This window comes from Perca fluviatilis, chromosome 23, assembly GCF_010015445.1.
Source record: "Perca fluviatilis chromosome 23, GENO_Pfluv_1.0, whole genome shotgun sequence".
NCBI lineage: Eukaryota > Metazoa > Chordata > Actinopteri > Perciformes > Percidae > Perca > Perca fluviatilis.
Window position 1 is genome coordinate 18,396,998 of NC_053134.1, and position 24,631 is coordinate 18,421,628.

Consider the following 24,631-nt stretch of genomic DNA (forward strand, 5'->3'; position numbering starts at 1 on the left):
TTTCTGAATCGTGCAGCCCTAGCAAGCACGTGTGTTTGTCAGAGCTCAGAAGAATCTCAGAACATCGCACTGTTGTGTCTGACAGAGAGAAAGCATAAAAGGGAAAGGGAAATCGAAAGCACGATGGGAGAAGAGAAGGGGATACATGAGCAAAAAGAAGAGCGGGGAGTGGCGGGCACAATCTGAAAGAGCAGCTCAGCGGGCTGGAGAGAAAAATGAGAAAGAGCTCCAGAGGAGGGGGTGGGAGGGGGGACAAAAGGAGGAAAAAAAGGAAGAAAGGAAAGGTCAAACAGGTAGAAAGAAATTTTGCTTTTTGTTTTTAATCTCACCCTAAAACTACATTGGAACAGTAAGAGAAGCAGATAATTTAAGGTCCATCGGAGTTTCACTAGGGGACGGTGCACCGAAGAGGGAGTCCTGATTCTGTTGATGAGGTTGACGTCGGGGAACTGCAGTGTCGGGAATTTATTAGCAGCTTTAATCTAATTTAAAGCAAAAAAAAACTATCCTGGCACAGACTTCCTAGATATATTCCCAAAGCTCCACGGGCTGGAAGCCCGCTTGCAGAGCTCCGCAAGCTCGCAATCTGTACTGTTATTATATTCTCTGTACTGTAACTATACTCTCGACAATCTGCACTGTAGCAAAAAGTAAGGAAATTTGTGTTTGGTAGATTATTTCTCTGTGGTAACAATGCTTTTTGGAAATAAGGGCCCTATCTTGCACTCAGCACAATTGCCTTTGTGTGTGTTTGGATAGATCAGGAGGCACTTTACAGTACAGTCCTCAAAAAGTTTCAGCATTCTTTGTGGCTTGTTGTGTTTTACACAACATTTCCATGAATCATGGATGTGTTGATGACATAAATGAGGAAATATTAGAGGACTTAAGGAGACATGATATTGAACTACGGTGGGATTGGACACTCCGGCGGAATATGGTCCCGGAGTGGCAATGTGCGATGCGCTCCTGTTGGAGCGGGTGGACGGAGATGGAGGGGGGGGGGGGAAGGGGCACAACAGGTGCAGGTGGTGCGTTTGGAGGCCCACGCTCCATGGCTGCAGCAATCCTCTCCAGACTTTGGAGATGCGCCCGAGAGGCCGCAGCAACATCGCCACCCGGCCAAGACGGCATTTATTACTTTTCCGCATCCCGGACAGCTCCCGCTGGCGTGCGCCAGGCAAATCCGCCGTTATAATAGCAATCCGCCATGGAACAAGCGCACCTGCTCTTAAAAGGGAATGGGATATGATGCTCTGATTGGTTTATTGCACGTTACGCCCAAACCACACCTAGCTACTTCAGACCAACCCATTTTAGATCTGCATCGGGCGCAAGAGTCATTTATCCCGCCGGTATAATAGCAACAGCGCCCGAGATCCGCCCACAAAGCTACTTGCGTTTCACGTTTGATACTTGCGTTTCAGATCGTTAAAATAGGGCCACATGCATTTGTGGGATGAGCAGCAGCGCTGAGTATGTGGGTTGCGCCCATGAAAAATTTGCCAAATCTTCTCTGCCATTGCCAAACAGGTTATTTTGCTGTTGCTATTGACACTTGTTTTGAGCTTCTGGTACCCCCAGGTGCTGGCAATCAGGTGCCTGATTGGCACTCTATCCTCCACGATGACAACGCTCGCCCCCACAGGGCGGGGTTTATCAGAGACCACCTCCAGTGTGTGGGAGTGGAGAGGAAGGAATGGCCTGCCAGCAGTCCTGACCTCAACCCCATTGAACACTTGTGGGATCAGCTTGGGCGTGCTGTTCGTGCCAGAGTGACCAACACAACCACGTTGGCTGACTTGCGACAAATGCTGGTTGAAGAATGGGATGCCGTCCCACAGCAGTGTGTGACCAGGCTGGTGACCAGCATGAGGAGGAGGTGCCAGGCTGTTGTGGCTGTGTATGGTTCTTCCACATGCTACTGAGGCTCCTGTTTGTGAAATGAATATTGTTAAATTGCCAATATGTCTTGTTTCTTCAAACTTCAATCATCCAATCCACCAAACACCAGATGAGTCAATAGCAGAATAAGCTGTTTGGCATTGGCAGAGAAGATTTGGCAAATTTTTCATGGGCGCAACCCCACATACTCAGCGCTGCTGCTCATCCCACAAATGCATTTCCTTACAAATGGGGCACCATTTGAAAGGGAATTAAACAGGCTTTCCAATGGTATAAGATTTGTTGCCAAAAAGCATTGTTACCACAGAGAAATAATCCACCAAACACAAAACACTAAGACATTTTAAATGTCCACAATAAATGAACAAAACAACCAAAAACAATAAATAAAATGGACTCTCAGTCTCTCTTAATAAGTGCAGTGGCAGAGTAAAATTGGAAGTCTTTGATCTCGTTTAGTACGTCGTCTTTCACACTGTTGTACAGCTGTGGAATTGCCGTTTGTGACACGCATGTTCTCCCAGGCAATTCGTCCTGGCTGTCAAATGTTTGCAGCATTCGTGGAAATGCCGGCTTTTCGATGATACTAAAGGGCAGCATCTCTTTAGCAATGAAGCAAACTACACGGTCTGTGAGTGCACACCATTTTGCACTGTCCTGTTTAGGGGTGCACCGATCCGATATTAGGATTGGATATCGGCCCCGATATTGCAAAAATAGCTGGATCGGAAAAATTAACAGATCCACGGGCCGATCCAGTTTATTTATTTTTTTAACACTCCGTCGCAGCACCGGGGCCCCTGTTAACTGCGTACCCTTCTCACTCATGGTAGTAACTTTATAACACAACAATTAATAACCCACAATTAACTCTTTTAAAAGGATAAAACACCAAAGCATATAACAATTTGAGACTTAAACAGTTTCTAACACTAATAATTTTACATTTACAAATGTAGCTACACCGCCGAATGGCATGCTGGGTAACATTACAGCTGCTAGCCTAGCTAGCATAACAGTCTGTTAAGCTGGGAGAGGCTACGGTCGCTACTGCACAAGAACCTAGAAGAAAGTTAGCTAGAGGATGAAGAAAGACCGGAGATACACCAGAACAACATGTGCTCAAGAGAGGAGCCGTCTGTTGTTCCCAAGTTTTTTTTCTTTCTAACAAATCAGACATAATTTAGCCACGGTTGTTGCCCGTCGCTCTAACGTTACTCAGCCGTGCTAACGTTACTGCGACGTTAACGTAACGACTCACTTCAAGCATGCAGCGGAGCAACGTTATGAACGCAATCCACCTCCGGTCCCGCTACAGGCCGTTGAGAAAGACGGGTTCGGAGCAATGATTAAAACACTGGATTTAAGATGTCTCGCCTCGCTGAAATACGTCCGCCAACCTACTAACGTTATTCAAACGGCGAAGGAGGCTGACAGCGGAGCTACGTTCAGTCCCCCACTACAACCGCACTACAACAACCTAACTTACCTGTGGCCAAGGTAGTGGTTATACAGTACTAGCTTACAACTATTTAGTTTTGAAAGGGAAACAGTGTTAAAGTTGTTTGTATGTGTAGGCTATTCATTCGATTTGAGTTTATTTTACTACTTTGCAGTTTGCACGATACAAATAGTTTAGCTTCTGTAACTGTTTCATGGATTCCCCTTCATACAAAGTTATTGTATAATGTTGTGGAGCAAAGCAAACCCTTAATCAAAGCTTTTAGTAAACATGATGACATTAACATGTTTTTGTGATATTCTATGTACTACTGACAGTAGAATAAGCCATTATAAACCTATATAAAGGTGGCCCATTATTGATGGCCCATTATTATGTATTTTAATTTATTTTAAGAAGTTTGATTACATTTTCGATTTGAATGCACAATTGTTTTTTAAATAACAAATAAATAAGAATTCAATACATTACATCTATGTTTTTTTGTCTTAGTTAGGAAAGTAATGTTTAGTTAGGAAGGTCTGGTGCCTTTAGTGTCTTCCACATGGTGGAAGGAAGGTATGATGTGGAAGGTATACAGTTTATTATTAATTCATTAACGGTATCGGATCGGTATCGGGTATCGACAGATACACAAAGCCCTGGCATCGGTATCGGGACTGAAAAAGTCGGATCGGTGCACCCCCAGTCCTGTTTGTACTTTGTCAACTAAACGCCCCAGCGATTGTGTCAGTGATTGTGTACTGTCGGGAAGACGGAGACGGCCCATCTGTTGTAGTTTTTTTTCCCAGCTGGGAAAACTGTACCGGATGATTGTGTTTTAGGTGCATATGCATGTTTGTTGTGTTGCCGCGTTTAGTTGCTACTGTTTTACAACAAATGCGACATACCGACTCGCTCAGGTTAAGTGGTTCAATACGGTCGTTCGGTTTGAAGTGCTCCCACACTGCAGCTGTCGCGTTTGGCTTTGAAACCAATTCCATCTTTTCTTTTTTTATTATTCCTCCAACTTTCAACTAGCGTTTCCTCTGGCTATACTCCTCACGCAGTTCTTTTGCTGCACTCTGTGGTAGGCTACGCCAGGAGTCCCGCCTCCCCACACAGAGATCATGTGGCTGACAAGTGACTGACACAAGGGTTCACTCCTCGTTACGCTAAGGAACAGAGAGGGGTCACCGACGCACCAGATTGGTCATCCAGTCTCTTTGGTAGAGAGAGAGAGAGAGAGAGAGAGAGAGAGAGAGGGAGAGAGAGAGAGACGAGGAAAACAAACATGACAAACTCTACACTTTACACAGATATACTGTAATTCAGTATAGTCAAGGTCATAAATACATTTTTGAGTGGAGGGGGACTTTAAATCCCTGTAGACATTCTGCTTTAGGTTGCAACATTATGCATGGTGTAATCAACAAAGGAAGAGAAAAGTTTGTAGGGTAATTGGGACTGCATTGCTGCTTCATGGATGCTTCACCCTACAGTGCGTCTCTGGTGTAGCAACATTACATTAGATCAGCAGATGCTTGCTTCCATTATGCTTCCAGTGTAATTTCAGGGTTGTATACAGTTGCGTACAAACATACAGTTAGCAAAACAGGATGTTATTGTTGCTAATGCCCCTTCTAAATATCAGATGAAATAGTAATCTTAAGTCCATTCAACTTCTTGTGCTGATTTGTTTCCCCATCATCATTTGAAGTTGACTTGCTTCTGTGAAACTGGAGAAAGGTAACTGAGCAATCATATGTTTTAAAAAGGTAAGACAGGATAAAACTCCCATATTTGGCAATATCATTGAAATTAACAATAGCAAACATTATAGCAAGCAATGGGACCCAATGCTGCTTACAGATACAATAGGTTGTTATTATAGCTTTGAAGTTAAGTTGAGCAGCACTGCTTCATGTAATAAGCATAACACCGGTTGAGTCAAGTTGCACACAGCAAAGAAGAAATGCACAAAACCAACCTTGACTATGAAACCACAAAGCAGACTGATATCACAAGATGCTTATAGTTCAAAGATAACTCTTACTGGAAGAGACTATGACATTACCATCATCTGCCAGACACTTATTTCCAAAGCAACCTACAATAAAAGCATTCAACTTCCGTCAGAATAAGAGCTAGATGTCATCAAAAGCTGTAAGTGGATCCCTCTAAAAACCAACAACTAAGAGCATGTTCATTGTTACAATTAATTGATGAGACAGCAGTAAGTGCCAGCATGGGGTGTTGAGGAGAGATTTTAATTTCAGCCTCAGCTCAGTTTTACCAGAGCCTCTCATCAAATAGAGGGTGCTTCCTGCTACAGTCACCATTTGGTATACAAATCAGAAATGGTAGGAAAGGCACTGTAGATATGAATGGTGAAAAGAGGCAGTATCTCCACAACACAAAGTCACCAAAGATACTGTAGACATTGAACTCACACTTTTTCATCAATCTGTTGCTTCCTTGCTCTTGATGCTGCAGACAATCTCACCACCCACATATATACTCCATAACCATGAGCTGACTGCCACAAGTACAGGGATTGTCTCTGGGAACTGACAAGAGGGATTCTGGGTAATGAAGGAAATCTCTAACTGAAATTAGAGGTAGACAAGGCAGCTTGTGGAAACCATAACCAATAAAACACACTATTTGAACACTGAACAACACAGATTCTTAGAACGATTATGGCCAAAATGATAATCACGGTTTTGATATTTGAGATCATGATTATTCATTGTTTTTAAGTGACACAATATATTTTTTGCACTTTGACTATTCACATTTAAATCAACAGAGCACTACTTTCACTTCCATGTTGTGCTACATTTCTGCTAATGTACATCTTTGCATCAAAACAAGTAGGGCTATGGACTACTTGGATATTCGTTCATTGGGTAGGTATTTGGTTTTCGATTTTGGGATATGGATATTCTTTTTTTCAATACTGTAGAGTAAAAGAAACCTTTAAAATTAATTCCGTTGATTAAACCGTAAGACATGTATTGCAGCGCAGTGTTTCCATTTCAGCTGGGTGTGAGAGTCTTTAATGCGTTTTGCTGTCATTTACTGACGCGTTTCTCTCCTCACACATACACACAGTGCGGAGCAGAGAGGTGCAGTAACGACTCAATCTGCAGTCTGCCAACTTGTTGCTCTCGCTACCAATATTAGCTGCTCTGTTTCAACAAAATGTTGGGCTGCATGCAGGCTAAAATTCACTGTGGTGTTGTGTCAGGATTAAGCTATGAGCAGAAAGCCTGCTAGCCGCTAGGCTAATTTACGCAGTGTAAACACCTGAAACTGAAACACTTGAAACTGAAACACTTGAAACTGAAACATTCAATATTTCAATTAGCGGAGCACGCATTTTAAACATCAATAGTCTATGATGTTCGTGATCTTGATTAATGTTTGATTAATTGTACTGCCCGACAGAGGCTTCAACAGGCACAACATGAACCAATGAAGTGTCAGCAAACATTTGGTACATATACCCCCCAAAAAAAGGACAACTAAAATGTCAGACCCAGACGACAATTCTTTAAAAGGTCTTTAAGGTCTCAATGAGTGTTTGCATATTTGTGTGTGTGTGTGTGTGTGTGTGTGTGTGTGTGTGTGTGTGTGTGTGTGTGTGTGTGTGTGTGTGTGTGTGTGTGTGTGTGTGTGTGTGTGTTTGTGTGTGTGTGTGTGTATACTCACGTAGGAAATGTTTCTCCAATAAGGCAATTTCCAGGTGACCTTTGACTTCATTGAGTCTGTCCGACTCCGACCTCTGGAAGTCCTGGATGGCCGCAGCCATGGTAGGAGACCCCGAACCTGCCTGCACACAGACACAGACACACACAGACACACGCACACACGACCATGCACACACCCATTGCATTCACAAACAAAGAAAACAAAAGAAAGAGAGGTTTGGTTTTAGATTGACTTGACAACAAAATACATACAAGAACGCAAGGAGGGATTTCCCATATGATGTAACACACATCCACACAGATTAGCATGGCACCATGACTCACGCTAACGTTTCCTCTCCCGGTTAAAGTCCAGCTGGAGCGAGATAGGATGAGGAGAATCCCCCTCTTCTGACTACAGCAACACTGAATACTGACACACCCTTATGACGAAGAGCTTTAACCCAGACACACACACAACTAGCAACACAACATGTGTAGAGGTAGACTGAGAGAATGACGATGATTGAGAGGTGACGACTGTGTGAGAGAGGGGAGGAATGAGGGACAGAGTGTGAGGAAAAAAGGGATGAGGAGGTGAAGGAGGGAGAGGAAAGGAAAGCGCAAGAGGAGGGGAGAGATGGCTGTGCTAGCTGCTGATGAGCACTGCAGGTTGAGAATCGCTGCTCGACTACAGCAAGTGTCCTTTCAAATTCTCTTGCCACACACACACGCTGCAGCAGCTTCTCCCCGACAGCAACCAGCAAGGCTTGTGTGTGCCTGCATAGACACACCGCAATGTCTTTCGCTGATGTGCTCTCTGCAAAGAGAGAGCGAGAGAGCAATAGAGAGAGAGGGACAGGAAGGGAGGGAGAGAGAGATAGCGCAAAACTGGCATTGACCTGAAAACATGCTTTTGGAAGAGAGCCAAAGCTTAACAAGATAAGAGGGTGGGGAGACAGAGAGAGATGGAGAGAGCGACCCTGAATAAAGAAGCACTTCAAAGAAAACAAATGGACGCGTCTTCTAGCAGTATGTCATTGCAAAGAAAAAAAGATGTTGACTGAAGGAGAGAAAGCGGAGTGTGTGAAAATGAAATGGAGACCGGAGGATAAAGGAGAGGCAGAAAGAATAGACGTGGAGGACATGGAGAAGATGAAAGGAGCAGACTGTGGGAGGGAAAAGAAGTTCTGCTGCATTACGAGGGCTCAGCTACAATGCTCTTTGGTTTGGATTTAGTCAATTTTGTTTGACTTTTTTAAATGCTATGTTAAATCGCTAATGGTTTGGTCCAAGGACGGTACAGAACGTAAGCACACATTCATGTCATTTAATGCGGCTGTCCGCTCAGTCAGTACCACCTGGTCGTCAAAAGTAGGTCAAGCCCCGACGTCACCCTAGGCGATTATCGGCTGATTAATTATTATGTTCCCCCTCTCCCTCGGTCATGTCTGAAGCTGATGTGAGCCTAGGACTCTCACCGTGTCCTGCTAAAAACTCCATTATCTTTTCCACGACTTAAACAATGTGTTACTGAATGCTGTTGAAGCCTTAACGTTGTGATATTCATAGCTGCTGTACTTTTCTACTTCTAAATTCTAAATGTAAGACTAATCTTCTCTGTCCGTTGTAAGACATAGGTGAACAGATGTTGCCAACATATTTTTTTTTTTTTTTTTTTTTAAAAGCCACAATCAACAACTCTTGTTTTCTTTCGGTCATTTCTACTAGATGAACTGCAATCAATCACGAACACCAAAAGAATCAAACCAAATGATACACGTTTGTGTGTGTAACGGTCAACAGACCACGGCATTTTACTGGAGTACATTTGATTTTCACAAAATTCTACATTAACGCATAGAGCGATGTCATGATTGTTGCATTTTATTCGTCTCCTTGCCACGTGTCAAAACATGGCTATAATCGGCACTGCTCGGCTGTGTTTGGTCGCTTCACGTTGCTTGCGCGGCTACATTACTGAATGTGGATATTGTTGATGTATTACTGTACTAATGTTATGCTGCTTCCTGTTGCTCTGCATGGATTCTGCACTGTCTTGAGTATGCTTATTTGGTTGCCGTTACGGTCTTCATGGCGTCTTGTTGTCGTCTGTCTGTAAATGTTTAACCTGTACTAATGTCTTGATTTGTTCTTGTTGCTGTGGTCTCAAAACATCTCGCCAAAAGGACTACAGTTACAAATTAGCCAGCTGGCTAACACAAGCACATTTACAGTAATGCCGATTACCATGCGTTGTCCTTATAAATAAAATTAAATGTATATGACAAAGTACTGAAAAGGTATTCTGAAATGTTTGTATGCACTCACATCTTGCTTTTTATGTTTATGAAGTCATTTAAAAAATTTCAAACGAGCCCCAACTATTCTAACACTGAAAACATCCAGATACTCATTTATAAACTACTTTTGTCACTTCTAAAGTCCAGACCATCTTTAACCTGAACCTCGTGGTAGAATGTCATCAATCAATCAAGAATCTCTCAGATTTCAAGTGTCTCCATGATTTACACTTTTGTTGTCTCTGACCAGATACGTTTGGGATGTGCTGTGTCATGTCCATACTTAAACTCATAATACAGCATTTCCAGCTGTCCACTGACTTGCCTAGAGTTGCGGCTCTACTAGACAAGACACAGTTTCCACACTTAGCCCACTGTGGACCCAGCTCTGCACCTTTCTTCTTCAGATCAGCAATTTCCTGCTGTAGCTCTAATACAAAGCTTTTATCGGGTCTCTTTTCTCCACGGTCATCGGTTGTACTTCTCATTTGATCATTCTTCCTCTCTCTGCGCTCGGCCTCTAGAAGGACACTGTCACTGTCCATGGGTTGTACAGTTGCCTCAGTGCAGAACTGACACAGAAATGTCTGGTTCATCCAAAAGAACAGCTCCAGGGATCTCACACACTTTTTAAATACTCGTTCTTCTATGTTGTGAAAAGGCGTGTGCTGTTTTAAGACTGCAACTTTCTCAAGAGGCTCAATGTGTCTCACAGTAGGAAGGGTTTGTACATAAGGTGTGATTTCAAGCCCTTGTTCTGCTCATAAACACACATATCACAAGAGACCTTCTCCATGTTTGGCACATTGTTGGTGCAGCAGGCTTGCGGTAGTTTTTTTAATCCGCCATGTTCAATAATTAACCATTAACAGAATTAGTATGTCACAGAAAATGGTGTTGGACACCGACAGACCACATACAGTAGGTGTACCAGTACTAGTGCACTGCACATTTTATAAAATTTGTGGATATAAAGATGTCCAGACAAAAGGGCATGGTAACTGCTTCAGAGAATCAGCTGAGGCCACAAAATAAAAATAAAAATAAAAAGTCAGTTGAATTTGTGACTTTAATCTGTGAATATCAGGCGTTTATGGCACATCATGCTACATTACTATGCGGTCAACATTAACAGGTTAATTGAGTAAATAATATGAAATGTGTTGATACAGTGGTTATCCTCTACAGACATTGTTATCTGAACTTCCTGTTCTACTTTCACTTTTTTTTCTGAGAAACCATACACCCTCCTCCCTACCCAACCGGATTTCCAGTTAACCCTGTCATATTCTGATTTTTTTATTTTCTTTTTTTAAATGGTGCACACTGAGAAGTACTCAAGCTTGTTTCCAACAGTTGACCAGAAGTGCAATTCTGCAAAATGTACACACTCAAATATTGTCACTAAGTACAAATGAAACACTAACAAAATACAGAACATTTCAGCTCAGTATGCTCAGACCAGATGTGCATGTCCTACCACAGAACAAATCCAAACTACCAAAGTGATTTAGGCAGCAGTCTTCTTAGTAAAAAGACAACCACAATCCTTCACAACAGCATTGCAAGGGTGCAATCCACAGCACCTCATACAGCTAGTTGGCAAAAACCCACATTTGATTTAACATGGGGTGGATACAAGTCAAAACCATAAAAAACAACTTGCAGTTTGACTTTAACTACTTATTTCAATGGAGAGATTACAGTTCAGAACGGCAGACTGTATTTGGATTGATTTATTTTTGCCAGTATAGAGTTGATCTTTGGCCCTCAAAATAATACTGAAAGAGATAAGAGATTTGGTTTTAAATCCTGAGGATATGATTACAGGCTCAAGCATTCATGACCCCCTACTGAGAGTACTGACATCTGCATGGGGTGGCAAATGTAAGAGGTGTTCAGCACTGATGGTTAGTGAAGTGGCTTTTAATCATAATTTTAAATAGGCTACATGACATTGGAGGTTTGGGAGACTGTTAATCAAAAAAAGAAATGCATCTAATCAAAATTATATTTGTTTAGTGTTGTAACATACTGGTAATTGATATTGGGGATATGTTATTATCAAGCATTTGCTTGACCTGCGTCATATCATCTTACCTGGCTGGTTTCAAAATGTACTTTAGATGTACTATAGATAATGAAAAAGATGACACAAAGTATGACAAATGCAGTGAGGAAGCCACCTGAACTAGCAGAACGAGTAAGACGAGGCCAGTGAGGTTGCATGCAGTTGTCTGTGCAATGACTGAACACCATCTGCCCAGTGACATTCTGCCTATTTAGTATGGATGACACAGGCTGGTTTGTCATAAAGTCTCAGTGCATGTAGCCCAAGGGCACACTCGGTCTTCGTTTTAACATATGAGGTAATAAAGGTGAGGTTTCGAGGCAGGTGATGTGATCTGGTCCTGGAGTTTGTCTGGTGGGCTCCAAATGGCCAGTAGGGACCTATGAAGGGCACTACGCAGGGAGGATGATATTGCATGCCTTGTGTGAGAGGTGTGTGTGTGTGTGTGTGTGTGTGTGTGTGTGTGTGTGGGCGGTGGTACTAAAGGACAGTGAACAGCCTAGTGGAATGAAAACATAAAGGACAAACAACAGCACGCGACACACTGTACACACAGGAAGGCACATCCATGCAAATACACATGTTGCACATGCCCAACGGATAAAAGGAGCCACAGTCAGTTAGATCACTGATTAAAAGAAACATTGCTCCACAACCGATGGTTATGGTCTAATGAGGTGTTGTCACTAAGTACCACTCATTTACCACCAGGCCTTGTGCAGCTTTCAATGGGATGCAGGAAAACCCACAATAATAATCCTATGCAACAGTCATTTCAGCTGTCTATTTCAGGAGAAACAAAGAGAGAAAGTAAAAGAATGACAGAGATCGCTGGCGCCTTCATTCAGGAAATGATACAATCAAGCGACTAATCCCGTGTTTTTAATCTTAAATCTTCCATCAGTGCATGTGAATGAGGATGACGACGGTACTGCCAATTTAGTCATCCACAAATACGATAGAGAGATCTGCAGATTTCATGAAATATGAACCGTATCTAGCGTGGGAGGTAGAAATATCAGAAAACATGATCTGGATTTGTTTTTTTGTCAAGACTGGTAAGTTTGTCCTTTCTCACCATTTCCTCTTCATCCTGTCCACCTCCTCCGCTCTAGACATCTCAGAGACCAACCTTCTGAGGCTCATTTCCTGTCCTCTTTCACTTTGCCTGCTTTAATCTTTTCTCTCCTTTAATTTTTCATTCCCTTCCTGTGATCCAATATCTCTTCATCTCACCACTGCTTTCACTATTTCTGTTTTTTTCTGCTGTTGATTGCCATCTCTATTCCATGTCCCCCATGTCCCCCATAGGAAAATCTGTATCGCTGTCATCTCTTCCATTTTTCTTCATCATGACAACCCCACCCTCCATCATTCTCCTTTTCTCTACGGAGTAACCAAAAACAAGATAAAAGTTGAATTAAACTAGGATTAAGCAAAACCACATAGTGTTGTTTTAAGTCCTACACATGTATTTAAGATAGCTAAGGATGCTGAAACAACAACAACAACAAAAAGGTTAAACAGCGGCTATGGAATTTCTCCCTCCCTATGTTTTTATTTTGTGTTATTCTGGAAATTATGCTAAAATCACACTGAGGTCAAAGGGTCCTTTTCAGACGGAATAATTCATGAGTACACTTGTGCTCGTCCAAGCCAGTCAAGGCTAAAAAGACATAAGCAAGTTAATCATTTACTCAGTATGATACATGAATAGACAGAGAGATACAAAAAAGGAAGAGAGAAAGAATGAGAAAAAGACAAAAGGATATCAACCGAGGTAACCCGGTGAGCACTCACAGGGTCTCGCAGGAGCTCCTCTGTGTCGCGCAGAGCTGTTCTGGGCTTCAGCTGCATGTCGTCGCTACATTCGTTGTCGGAGGCAGGCGGCGACTCGGCCAGATCCGGGAAGTCGTCTCTCGTCCTGGGGCCTCGGAAGCGGATTTTGTCCAGGCGCTTTAGCATGGTCAACACCGCGCACCTGGGCTTTACCTTAACATGGCTGACGGCAACCCTGCAGGGACACAAAACACGGGGGCTACTGTTGGTATGGCTGTGTAATAAACTGCTTCCTTTGAAAATTCTTTTCTAATACGTAGAAATGTACTGAAATGGTAATCCTTTCCTTTGCTATAAACTGGACTTGCACATTTGATGAAGGTGACAAAATACAGAAAAGACATTTAAGACAAACATAAAGCATTGTAATTTCACCCAAAAAAGGTTATATTCCATGGTATATATATATATATATATATATATATTATAGGGACTATACTAGGGGTGGTACGGTTCATGAAAAAACATCCGAACCGCTCGGTCCAGAGCGTGTGTGTGCCGCACGGTTCGATGCATGCGCAATGTAGCCTCGTGCCCGTATGAAACCCCAGACAGCTGCGTTTCCCTTTTGCGCGAAAGAAGAGGTGTGGACAAGTTACCAACAAAACGTACAGCGAAAGACCGTGCACCATTTCAGGCCGACCTGCAGGCTATACTTTTTAACATCAATGTACTGTAACGTCTCTGCAGCGGGCGGGGCTGCTCATTTCTCCCTGCGAGACACACACACACACACACACACACACACACACACACACACACACACACACACACACCTGACAGCTACGCTCGTTATTGTAAGTGCAATGATAAGTACTTTATCAAACCGTATGACTGTGTCCCAGCCCAGGATAGGAAATTAACTAACAATGTAAACTGTTTTTTATGTTTAACGTATTCCGACTTATAGATGGAGCTTTAAGAGTTCCTCTCTTTTTCTTTTAAAGGATACATTTTTATAAAGAACTACACTGAAGTTGGCAGTTTGATAAATGCAAGTTATTTCAACTGATATTCTGTAATATATCAATCTTCATGTGCTAAAAAGGCACATTCCTGTAGATGGCAATACACATTTTCCTTTTTTTGCCAAATAAATGAAAAGCTTGTGGAAATCATCAATGTCTTCCCTCTTGCTGTATCAAAATCTCACCTAGCTTTCCTCAGAGATGGTCCCAATAATGTGCTTAAAGTCAACTCAAATTCAGTTTGTGCATGATTACATGATATAACTATTTAATACTGTATCCTACATTGTGGATAATTAAGCTATATATCATATGCTGAAGTATATTTCTGGAGTGTTAAAGATTAAAAGAAAAAATAACAAGAACCGTACAGAACCGAAAACCGTGACCCTAAAACCGTGATACGAACCGAACCGTGGGTTTTGTGAACCGTACCACCCCTAGACTATGCATGAATAAATATTTCTCTCGTTTGTCATTTATGAAGTAGTCAGCAAAATAATTTATAAAATGTTATATAACAGATATTCTAATGGATTTTTGGAGGGGTAGTGTTAAAAGTATTGTCAATACCAATCACAGATATAGAGCATCTATATGGAAATCCATGTTTTACAGCTGGGGTCTCTGTGTCATTAAAATCATGTTTAGAAAAAAAGTCTGGAAATATCAAGCTGGTAAAACAATGTTAAGTATGTTTTTGAGCTTTTAAAGACTAACACTAGCATGCTCACACTGTCAAGCTAAACAAATGGTGACTTTTACTGTGATGACACCGATTATTTTATCAAAGTAGATGCTACTAGGTGCCATATCTTTGGGCTCTTATTTTGGAATGCATCTCAAAGCTTACACTATGTACACTGTAAACTCCATATTTACCCTAATCTGAAATTGTCGGACATCTACACCTATTTTAATTCCCCAGGGTAATGTATGACATATCACATGCCAAACTCTAACCTTTGATGCTATTGAAGCTCTAACCTTGTTAGTGATTGGGTTCTGCTCTCCCCTTTGGCCTATACAGGAAGATGGAACCAGTAACCCTGTTAGAGCCATGAAAACCACATCCTTTCACTCCTCTAGCAAATAGTTGACAGCAGCAGATCTGCTGACCTCATTTATTAATTTCATTTCCATGGCGGCGAGCAGCAGCAGTGGATGTGAGAGGTTGTCAAAGGCTCAATGCTTGTGTTTTGGTATCAAGGACCGAGATGTAACGCTGACAGATAGAACAGTGGGGGCTGTTTGTGTCATCTTACAGAGTCACAGGAGACAAGCTACTGTTTCCTCTGCATTCAGGAGCAGTAGCCTGATACTGCCGTTAAATGAAGCCCACTGATACAAACAAAATACAGACAGCAAATATGACCTCATTAATGCTCACCAAAAGAAAAGGCCAATATAAACCAACTACTGTTCAAATTTGACATAGCATCGAAATGGGTGCCACTTTTAAACCACAACAGGTGCTAAACTGTTACTGGCAATGCCTCTGCAAGCAAACCGTGATCCCCTTACTGCAGATCACAAACCTCCTTTTGGCCTATAAAACTCTGACGGCACCCAGTGTTGACTTTCTAGCCACCACCTCCATTAAGTCCTTTTCTTGAAGGAGAAATGTTGACTGAATTACATACTGTAACCCCTGTAGTACTACTCAAAAAAAATTACGATGTTTTAATTCATTTGATGAAGGGATACATTTTACTTTGTTTAATGTAATGATCAAAGATATTTAATCTGCTTGACTGGAAGCACATTAACAGAAAAAAAAGATATGATTGACTACGATGCTGATAAACCGCTGGACTGTTTTTGTGAATAATTAACATGCTTACATTTCTAAAAACTCAGAAGAGTTGACTTGCAACCTTCTTTTTTTTCAGTGAATACACATTAACATGGTATTTAGGCTGAATGAATGAAAAGTAAGAAAGTAATTAACCCAATTACTTTCATATCATGTAAATATAGGCAAAGGGTACATCCCAAATCCCTTATTAGATCAATCCTCACGGGGCCTAGACATCATTCTGGTCCACCACCATAAAGGACGCTCCAATGCTCTTATTCTGCCCCTCAACTTCCTGGTGACTATGTTTTACTACAGTTGGTAACTCTGTCTGTACAAGTAGGGCTTTTTTGACTGCACACATCAGATTGAGCCACATACATCACAATGGGAAAGTCCAAAGAGCTCAGTGCAGACATCAGAAAGCTCCATCTTAATGATGATCTTGGGATGTCCGGCTACTAAATTATTTTCCTCACATTATTCTGCTGACATCCTGGATTATTAGAGGATGCATTTACAAGCAGAATAGCGATACATTTTATGGGGAAAACACACACAGACGTATATTTCACATTCTGTTTTGTCATGTTGGAGGAGCTCAATAGTGACATTTAAAAATAAACACATTGCACTGGCAGTAACGGTTAGTCCTTATTATCTGTGTTGGGAGGTAGGGCTGGGCAATATGGAGAAAATCAAATATCACGATATTTTTGACCAAATATCTCGATATCCATACAGAGACGATATTGTAGTGTCGACTATTGGTGCTTTCACAAAATGAAATTTTTGATAAATAATCATCAGTAATGTGGATATAATGACTATGTGGGTAAAGGCAAATAATAGAACAGCTACAACAGTCTGGTAAGTTCAGAAAATGACATCACTTTACTGTAATGCAGTCTTTAAAACCAGTAAAAGACAACACTTATGCCATATTACGATATCCAAAATCATAGACGATATCTAGTCTCATATCACGAGATATATATATATATATATATATATATATATATATAGATATAGATATATAGATATAGATATATATAGATATAGATAGAGAGATATATATATAAAATTATAGTTGGAGGAACTAAGACACAAAGAAAAATATTTTGTTTCCATGTAGACAACCCCCCCACATGGGCACATAGAAGTGGAAATCGAGTTGACTGGTGAGTGGAAACTGGCAGCTTGATAAACACTTCCCTTCTTTTCTGTCCAGCTGCTGTCACAATGAAATCGGTTCTCACAATCACCACCTGAGCCAGCCTACTCAATGCTGCAGCTCAGTAAGCCACTGGTGAGCTCAAACTACCCACACTTACCTACCACAAAACCAAGCGATAATAATAGTGACTAATGAAAGCAGTTTGCAATTTAAAAACACCCAAGATATTGACATTTTTTTTCAATTGAAAATGCAATAAACATATCACACTCCATTCAGCCATAATCTATATAAACTATAAGCTTTTCTTTGACATCACATTACTCGTTTCCATGCAAATCCTCGCGTCCTTTAACTGCAGTGTTCTTCCGGCTACCTTTTCTTTATTTATTTTCTTTTATCTTCCTTTATTTCTTTCTCTAGTCCAGAGGCAGTTTCAACCACAACGTCATCTTAAATAGGAGGATGAAAAGATGAAAAGACAGGAGGAGGTGGTGGAGGAGGAGGAGGAAGAGATTTTAGCTCAAGGTCTGATCACTATGTGAATGTTACTGTGGGAATACACACAAACAGGCCTCATGATACATTTGCTCAGTTATGTACAAACACAAGGACACCTCCATCCACCTTTACCTAATCATAAGTCATTGCTAACACTCCAGCCCGGGGAGAGGCTGGTGCAGTCACACAACACAACAACAGATAGGCAAAGATATGCACACACACATAAAAACTAAATGACAATGTAGCAACACACACACACGCAGACGGATGGTGTTTGATTATTACTGCATACATTACAGTGTTTCCCACAGAATTAGAGTCTATTTGTGGTGGCGGGGTTAAGGGATGAATGAGCGGTTTTAGGGGGGAGGAGAGCGTGCACAGCCCGCTGCTCCGAAGCCTGGCATCACCATACAGCTAGAGTAAAGTCTTCCACGAGTTCACCTGGAACTCCCAAACAGCAAGTATGTTGAGTTAAGTCCGTTTCACTCTTTCGTTGTTTTTTTTAAGTTTACATTACATTACATGTCATTTAGCTGACGCTTTATCCAAAGCGACTTACAATTGCTACATACGTCAGAGGCTGCATGCCTCTGGAGCAACTATGGGTTAAGTGTCTTGCTCAGGGACACATTGGTTGATGTAGTTGATGGACCTTCTGCATTGAGGAATAAACCTCTGTATATGGGCACCAACCTCTAACGTTAGCTAATGTCAGCAATCGTAGCTAACTTTAGGCTCTCTGTGGAACAACAACAGCAGAGAGAAAAAGACTGACTTGTATCTTAGGAGTTCCAGGTGAACTTGTGAAAGCAGTTAAAATTACGAGGCAGCCGCAGGACTAATCATAGACGGGTCTGAAAGTAACACAGACAGAGAGACAGAGAGACAGAGAGAGAGAGAGAGAAAAATGGGGTTGAGACGAGAAAGAAGTTACATAATAAAATAAAAAAGAAATCAATATGGGCAGTCAACTTTATAGAATGAAAAATGCAATGGAAGCAAATGAAGGCAGTTAATTTGTGTGTGTGTGTGTGTGTGTGTGTGTGTGTGTGTGTGTGTGTGTGTGTGTGTGTGTCTGTCTGACTAATCTTCTCCTCATAACCCATAGTAGCTTGAGGTTACTCTTGGTCACACAGGTCACACTCAATGCAACAGCCAATCACAGTCATTCATGGATATCAGGCTGTAAGAGGCAGTCTAATGCCTGTTGCCCAACGGATCAGTATTTCTCAGTTTTATAACAGTAGACAATCACGTAATATAATTTTCAAACACTGCAACTGTAGTAGTTTCTACTAGAGCTGAAATTAAAATCGACAGAAGTTCAATCAACTATTTTGATAATCAGTTTTGTCATAGAAGTCATTACATAAACATTAAAATGACAAAAACCACATGAGGATTTATATCATGTTTTACACGTATATCACTGAAAATTGACTATATTTTGGTTTTGGACTGTTGGTATGCCCTATTTTTCACAATTAAAACGCATTAAAGAAACATCCATTGTTGGTCAATGATATTCAAGATACAAGATGTAAAGTAATTTTGTTTAAATCAATTTTTGCTGCAAGAGTCTGCGCAGTAGTGGAGCCGCAGTATTGAAGTCTGCCGTATCAGAGTCCCACAAAAAACATGATCGGGGCATCTCAACAAAAAAACTAATAAAAACCAAACCAAACACTTGAACAAACAAAGTTATAAGAACTACCTAAAATGATAGAAAACATCTTCGGGGAAAAATTTGACGTGTACTTAGATTTCTTAGTGTGTGTCCCTAGAGAGAGAGAGAGAGAGAGAGAGAGAGAGAGAAGAGAGAGAGAGAGAGAGAGAGAGAGAGAGAGAGATACATTTAGCAATTACTTTCTCAATTAATTGATTAATCCATTGGTCAATATAATATCAATAGCTTAATCACAAGTTTCCAGAGCCCATGGTGAAATCATTTACTATCATAGAAGAAAAAACAGAGAATTCACATTTTAGAGCTGGAACCAGTGTATTTACTGTTCTTAAAAATAATTTTGCAATTCATTTTCTGTCTTTTTGACTATTTGTTTTTGCTCTAGGTCATAGCATCCTGTAGAGTAGCCTAATTCTCCTTCTGAGCTGAGCAGCCCTATGTCTTCACCACATTACACTAATCACAAGCCAAGATTACAAGTAAAGCATGCAATGTTTTCAGATACATCCTTGTTGGGAACCATAATAATGCATTTTTTTTTATGAGCGCTAAAACAGGCATCACATTCTTTTATGTATTAGTACCAGGTCATGGTTACTTTTCATCTAGGTATCAATTTGTTTGGCTCATAATGTACACTGAATGGTAGGCAGACACACCTTTAGGTTTTCAGCTGTACACCAACACACTCATCTTACTTTAAGAACTATTCAGGGGCATGGCCTTACTATAACCCCTGGCTATCTACATCTATAAGAGGATACTGGCATGGTATAGCCAAATGAGAGTAGCTCTTTCACCAGTTATGTCCTGTATAACGGTTGCCTATCAACCATGCATGAAGGGAAAGGGGGGGGTGGTAAGTGGATTACTCAAACAACCACATACTGTTGAGTACACAACACAGGCGAGAGCACTCGCACAAGTAGGCCACATTCTGTATTATCTGGGACATTAGGCAGTCAGGTTTTATGTTTCCAAATAACAGAAAGTCTGATAATAAGCGCTTGTTAGCTGGAAATGCCAGTGTAGTGTTTCCGTTTTTGGGACTTATGAAAACCTTGTTTCCTCATTCAGGTGCTCTACCTCAAATGTGCTGCATACAACCATGCAAGGCCATCCTATCATCATCCACAAGGGTTTTGACTATAAAAGCATCACGTCAGGTGGTGTAACTGGTTTGTGTCAAATGGGGTAACCAGTATTTTTCTTGACAATATGATCATGTGTATGTACTTAATGTTTGATAAAATGGAATAGTCTAATCCACTGTAAAAACACATTTTGTCCAAGATTATTTAGAAAACAAAAGTTGTTTCCAGCACGTCTACCACTTGATATTGCAATAACAAATATAATTTAAATTTAGAAGTAATCCTTATAACATCTATTTTGGGGTGAAATTTTGAAATAGGAGTTATTTGTATGAGTGCACTCACAAACAATGTAGTGGATGAAATATTAAATATTTATCATTCCTTTGTGGTTACACCACTTGACATTTTAGGTCCATTTTGTCCTACCTTTGTAAATAAAAAAAAATTAAAAAAAGTGAAAATCCTATTTCAAATGAAATAAAATGTACACACAAAATATATATTTTAACGAAACTCAAGGATGCCTTTAAAAAAGCTTTTTCAAAGTTTTTCAATGTTCTCATCTTGCCAACCCTTTTTCATCATTGACCCAGAAACAAGGCTCAGTATAGCAGGAGGCTCACCTGTAGAGCTAATCTCAACTTCTACAAGTTCTATAAGACCCTGTGCGACAAAGAGAGATTTTAACATGACCTTTGGATATCTCATTTCATTGCCAGAATTACATAGAATGTTCCAAGGAGTAGCTTCAGCTTTTGTTTATCACTTTTCCTGCATTCATAATGAAGAGACAGGCAACAGATGGTCAGAAGAAAAAAAAACATCAGGCTACTGCCGTGATGAATAACAACTGTCTGTAACGAGGGCTGCACGATATGAGGAAAATATCTAATTGCGATTATTTTGACTGATATTGCGATATGATTCACGATATTGGAGGGAATGGTCGTTGTGGTATCATTTCCATTGAAAATTATTAATTATTGAAAGAAATAAAAACGATTATAGTGCGATTTTTGCGAGGATCTGTACCAAACAAAGATGTTTCCTGTAGTCTGCAAGATAGGATTTGTAGGCTGGGAAGTCTCTGCAGCACCACAATACCTAATTCAGAATGGTTTGACACATATTTTGCCATTTACAAATCTGCGATTTGGATATTGCACTAGTCCATATTGTGATTTCGATACAATTGCGATTAATTGTGCAGCCCTACTGCCAGGTCCCATTCTTACTAACAGGCCTACAAGCAACTATTGTATCACCTCTCCAACCAAACTGCCCACTATCTACCCAATAGAAGTAGCTACTAGGTATCCACATTCTTAAGTTGAAACAAAATCTCGATCTGAATACACATTGTTATCATAAATGGTTTCATCAAGCCTCTTATTTTTATTTGATGTCAACCCTGGGGATGGCGTGGGAGGGAGGGAGGAGAGTGCAGATATGATGAACTTTAATTAGACCTATTAGACACATTCTGCTCTGTTTGTAGTTGGAGGTTAAACTGGGGTCTCAGTAGAGTCCCAGTCAACAAATTTGGAAACAAGAACAATTAAGATATGGTAGGAATGACAAGAATGCACTAGCTTTTATCTAGCTCACTTGTGCAGCCCTACGGGCAACATGTAGTTGGCTGAACACAAATAAAAGTCAGTTATGGAATGCATTTCAAAGCCAACGTCATGTCCAGGTTATTTTTTATTTTTTTTCAGTGCAGCTTTTTAATGGTTAGTTTGTGTTATAAACACCACTGATATGCAAATGATGAAAACAAATGTATGATTAGTCCCTTTTTTTCCCCAGCATTTTCATCTTCATTCTGAGAAATAAGATAGTTCATAACCAATTTCCTGTGCTCTTTTTGAAAATGTCAGAGTACATGACAACTATTATGGATTCAGAGTCCCCCTGCTGAACAGCTATCCGAGCACTGATATTATTAGCATGAGGTTTTTGACAAGGATGATTTAAAATTCAGTGGGCTACCATAGCTACCATAGACAGCCTTAAAATACTTTGTCGTTACCCTCTAGTAACCCTGCCCTGGCACCCACTGCCTTCAATGCAGTGTCCCTCCTACTCTACTGCTATTATTTTACCATGCAGTTATATAAACCAGGACATAAACCATCAATACTTCCTTAACAACATGTCAATCTGACCTCTCTCTCAGATTAGATGGACAATGGGGACAAAGTGTCACCAAATTGTACTCTGTGTGAGGCGGGATCAATTCAGGGCAGAAATCGAATGCTTGTCCCCACTTTCCCAAGAATGGGAAATTTTATTTTGGTTTGACAGCACCTTAGATGTCAGAGCTTCCTACTGTAAGTGAACATATCACCCCAGCACTTTTCGTATCATTATGCAGTTTCAGAAAGAATGTGTCATCTGGTTTATCACTGCATTGTATAGCAGAATATTTTGGGTTGATGTTCAAAATTTTGTAAGAAGGAAAACTGGCCGCAAACAATTACATTTCAGTATAACGACATTCTTATAGGTTTAGAAGGTGATGAGATAGTTTTTTTATTAATTATTAGGAAAATTCCACATTCACAAGAAGAAATGATCTCCAAACCAAACCTTGGACATTTCTATCAAGAACTGCATCAACATGGCAACACTATATAAGAGAATTTAAAAAGACAAATTTTGTGTTTGATACATTTCTCATAGACCGATGATAACATTGATTTGAATCACGTTTTCTAATATTTTGTATGTATATTATTGTACATGCACCTCTGGTAAGGATAGTTTTTGTGTGAACACTCTTTATGTTCTTGTCTTGTGTTCTTTGAATAAAAAAGTTAAGGTAGCTACATTTTCTTTGACAAAAACGTAAAAAAAAAAAAAAATGTAACGTTAAATTGTTCAATGTCTGTGATAGATTTCAGGTCAAGTTTCAGGTCTGCAAGTTCATTTGCATAGTGTCCAAACATGAATGAAAAACTGAACCACAATTCATTGTAAAAAAAAAAAAAAAGAAAGAAAGAAAAAGAAATATGAATACAAAGTAGCTGTAACATGTTTCACTGGTATTGTTATTACGGGTGTTTGAAGGCAGCAGACGACCGTTAGACTTTGATGTTCACGATGGTAACGTAACAGTTTAACGTTAGCTAGCTAGGCCACACTGCACTGTTGAATTCAAATTATTCCGTTATATTGTAACTAGCAGTTGAGTCAGCGACTGAATTAAACGCTGGAGTTTGAATTTAGCTAGCTAACATTAGGCCTCGAGTTAACTGTTAACAATAAACCCTCAAACGGTCGGACATTTTCTCATATCTGTAACAACATAACGTTACACAACATGAGAAATACTGTAACAGTTAATCCGCATTTTGGCTGACCCCGACCAAACAGTACGACAGGCGGTTGGCATATAACATACCCTTCACGTCAATTGTTTTCTAACAATAAACATTTGAAGAACGTTATAAAGATAAAGTCTTCTTACCCAGCACGTAAATCGTAGCAAAGTTTCATGAACACTGAGATTGCCTTTAGTCTGCTTTATCTTTCAGTACACCTGCTGCTCAGGACGTCCAAATTAGCGCCAGTCTCACGACGGCGAAAACTGCTCACTTGGTCCATCCATCCCCAACGATATCCGCTCGTCTGTCCACCGACTCGCTAAATTCCGTCTCCCGCTGAGCGTTGAGCGGTTAGGCAGGCAAACACTGAGAAAAAGATACCAGTTGCGTCTCCCTCCTGTCTGGACTGGAGAGAGCTGCCCTGACTAGCACCGTTCGCCCGGAGCTTGCAGATACTAAACGTTAGCTTGCCTTCGTCTTGTTGATCTCGCAGAAACGGGCAGGGAGCTGGGCCGAGGACATTTCGTCAGTGTTCGGCGCTGCTTTCTTAAAGGGGCCGTTAGCGGTAAATGATGCTTCAGAGGCTGGACGGAAACACTGTCACCTCTGCCTCTTACCACCGCCCTGTGGCTGCCACTATCACGTAGTGTTAAATAATAAAACACGTGGGTAAACAATGGCCTGATTACAACGTCGTTAAGCACTCCTGTTTTATCTTTTAATTAACCAAAAAGACGACTAATAATGTTAGGCTACTAGTACCATTCCTTCTGACTTTGTGGTGCAGTGAGTTTTGCCCTCATCTCCTCTATTC

At 40.7% G+C, this 24,631-nt stretch overlaps 1 protein-coding gene across 6 annotated transcripts in view; it reads right to left on the reverse strand.

Annotated features, from left to right (window-relative positions):
• gramd4a (GRAM domain containing 4a) overlaps nucleotides 1-24,410 on the reverse strand; it is a 57,720-nt gene extending 33,310 nt beyond the window's left edge. For 2 of the 6 annotated variants that reach the window (XM_039791425.1, XM_039791422.1), the window contains exons 1-3: nucleotides 23,961-24,406; nucleotides 13,216-13,429; nucleotides 7,064-7,184 (exon numbers count right to left, since the gene is read on the reverse strand). In XM_039791425.1, the coding sequence (XP_039647359.1) occupies nucleotides 7,064-7,184; nucleotides 13,216-13,429; nucleotides 23,961-23,989 (364 nt within the window). In that variant the 5' untranslated portion in view covers nucleotides 23,990-24,406. Of the gene's footprint in view, nucleotides 1-7,063; nucleotides 7,185-7,386; nucleotides 7,824-13,215; nucleotides 13,430-23,960 lie in introns of those variants that run through there. The other 4 variants (XR_005638136.1, XM_039791423.1, XM_039791424.1 and 1 more) reach the window with 4 other exon arrangements.
• Between the last annotated feature and the right edge of the window lie 221 nt (nucleotides 24,411-24,631).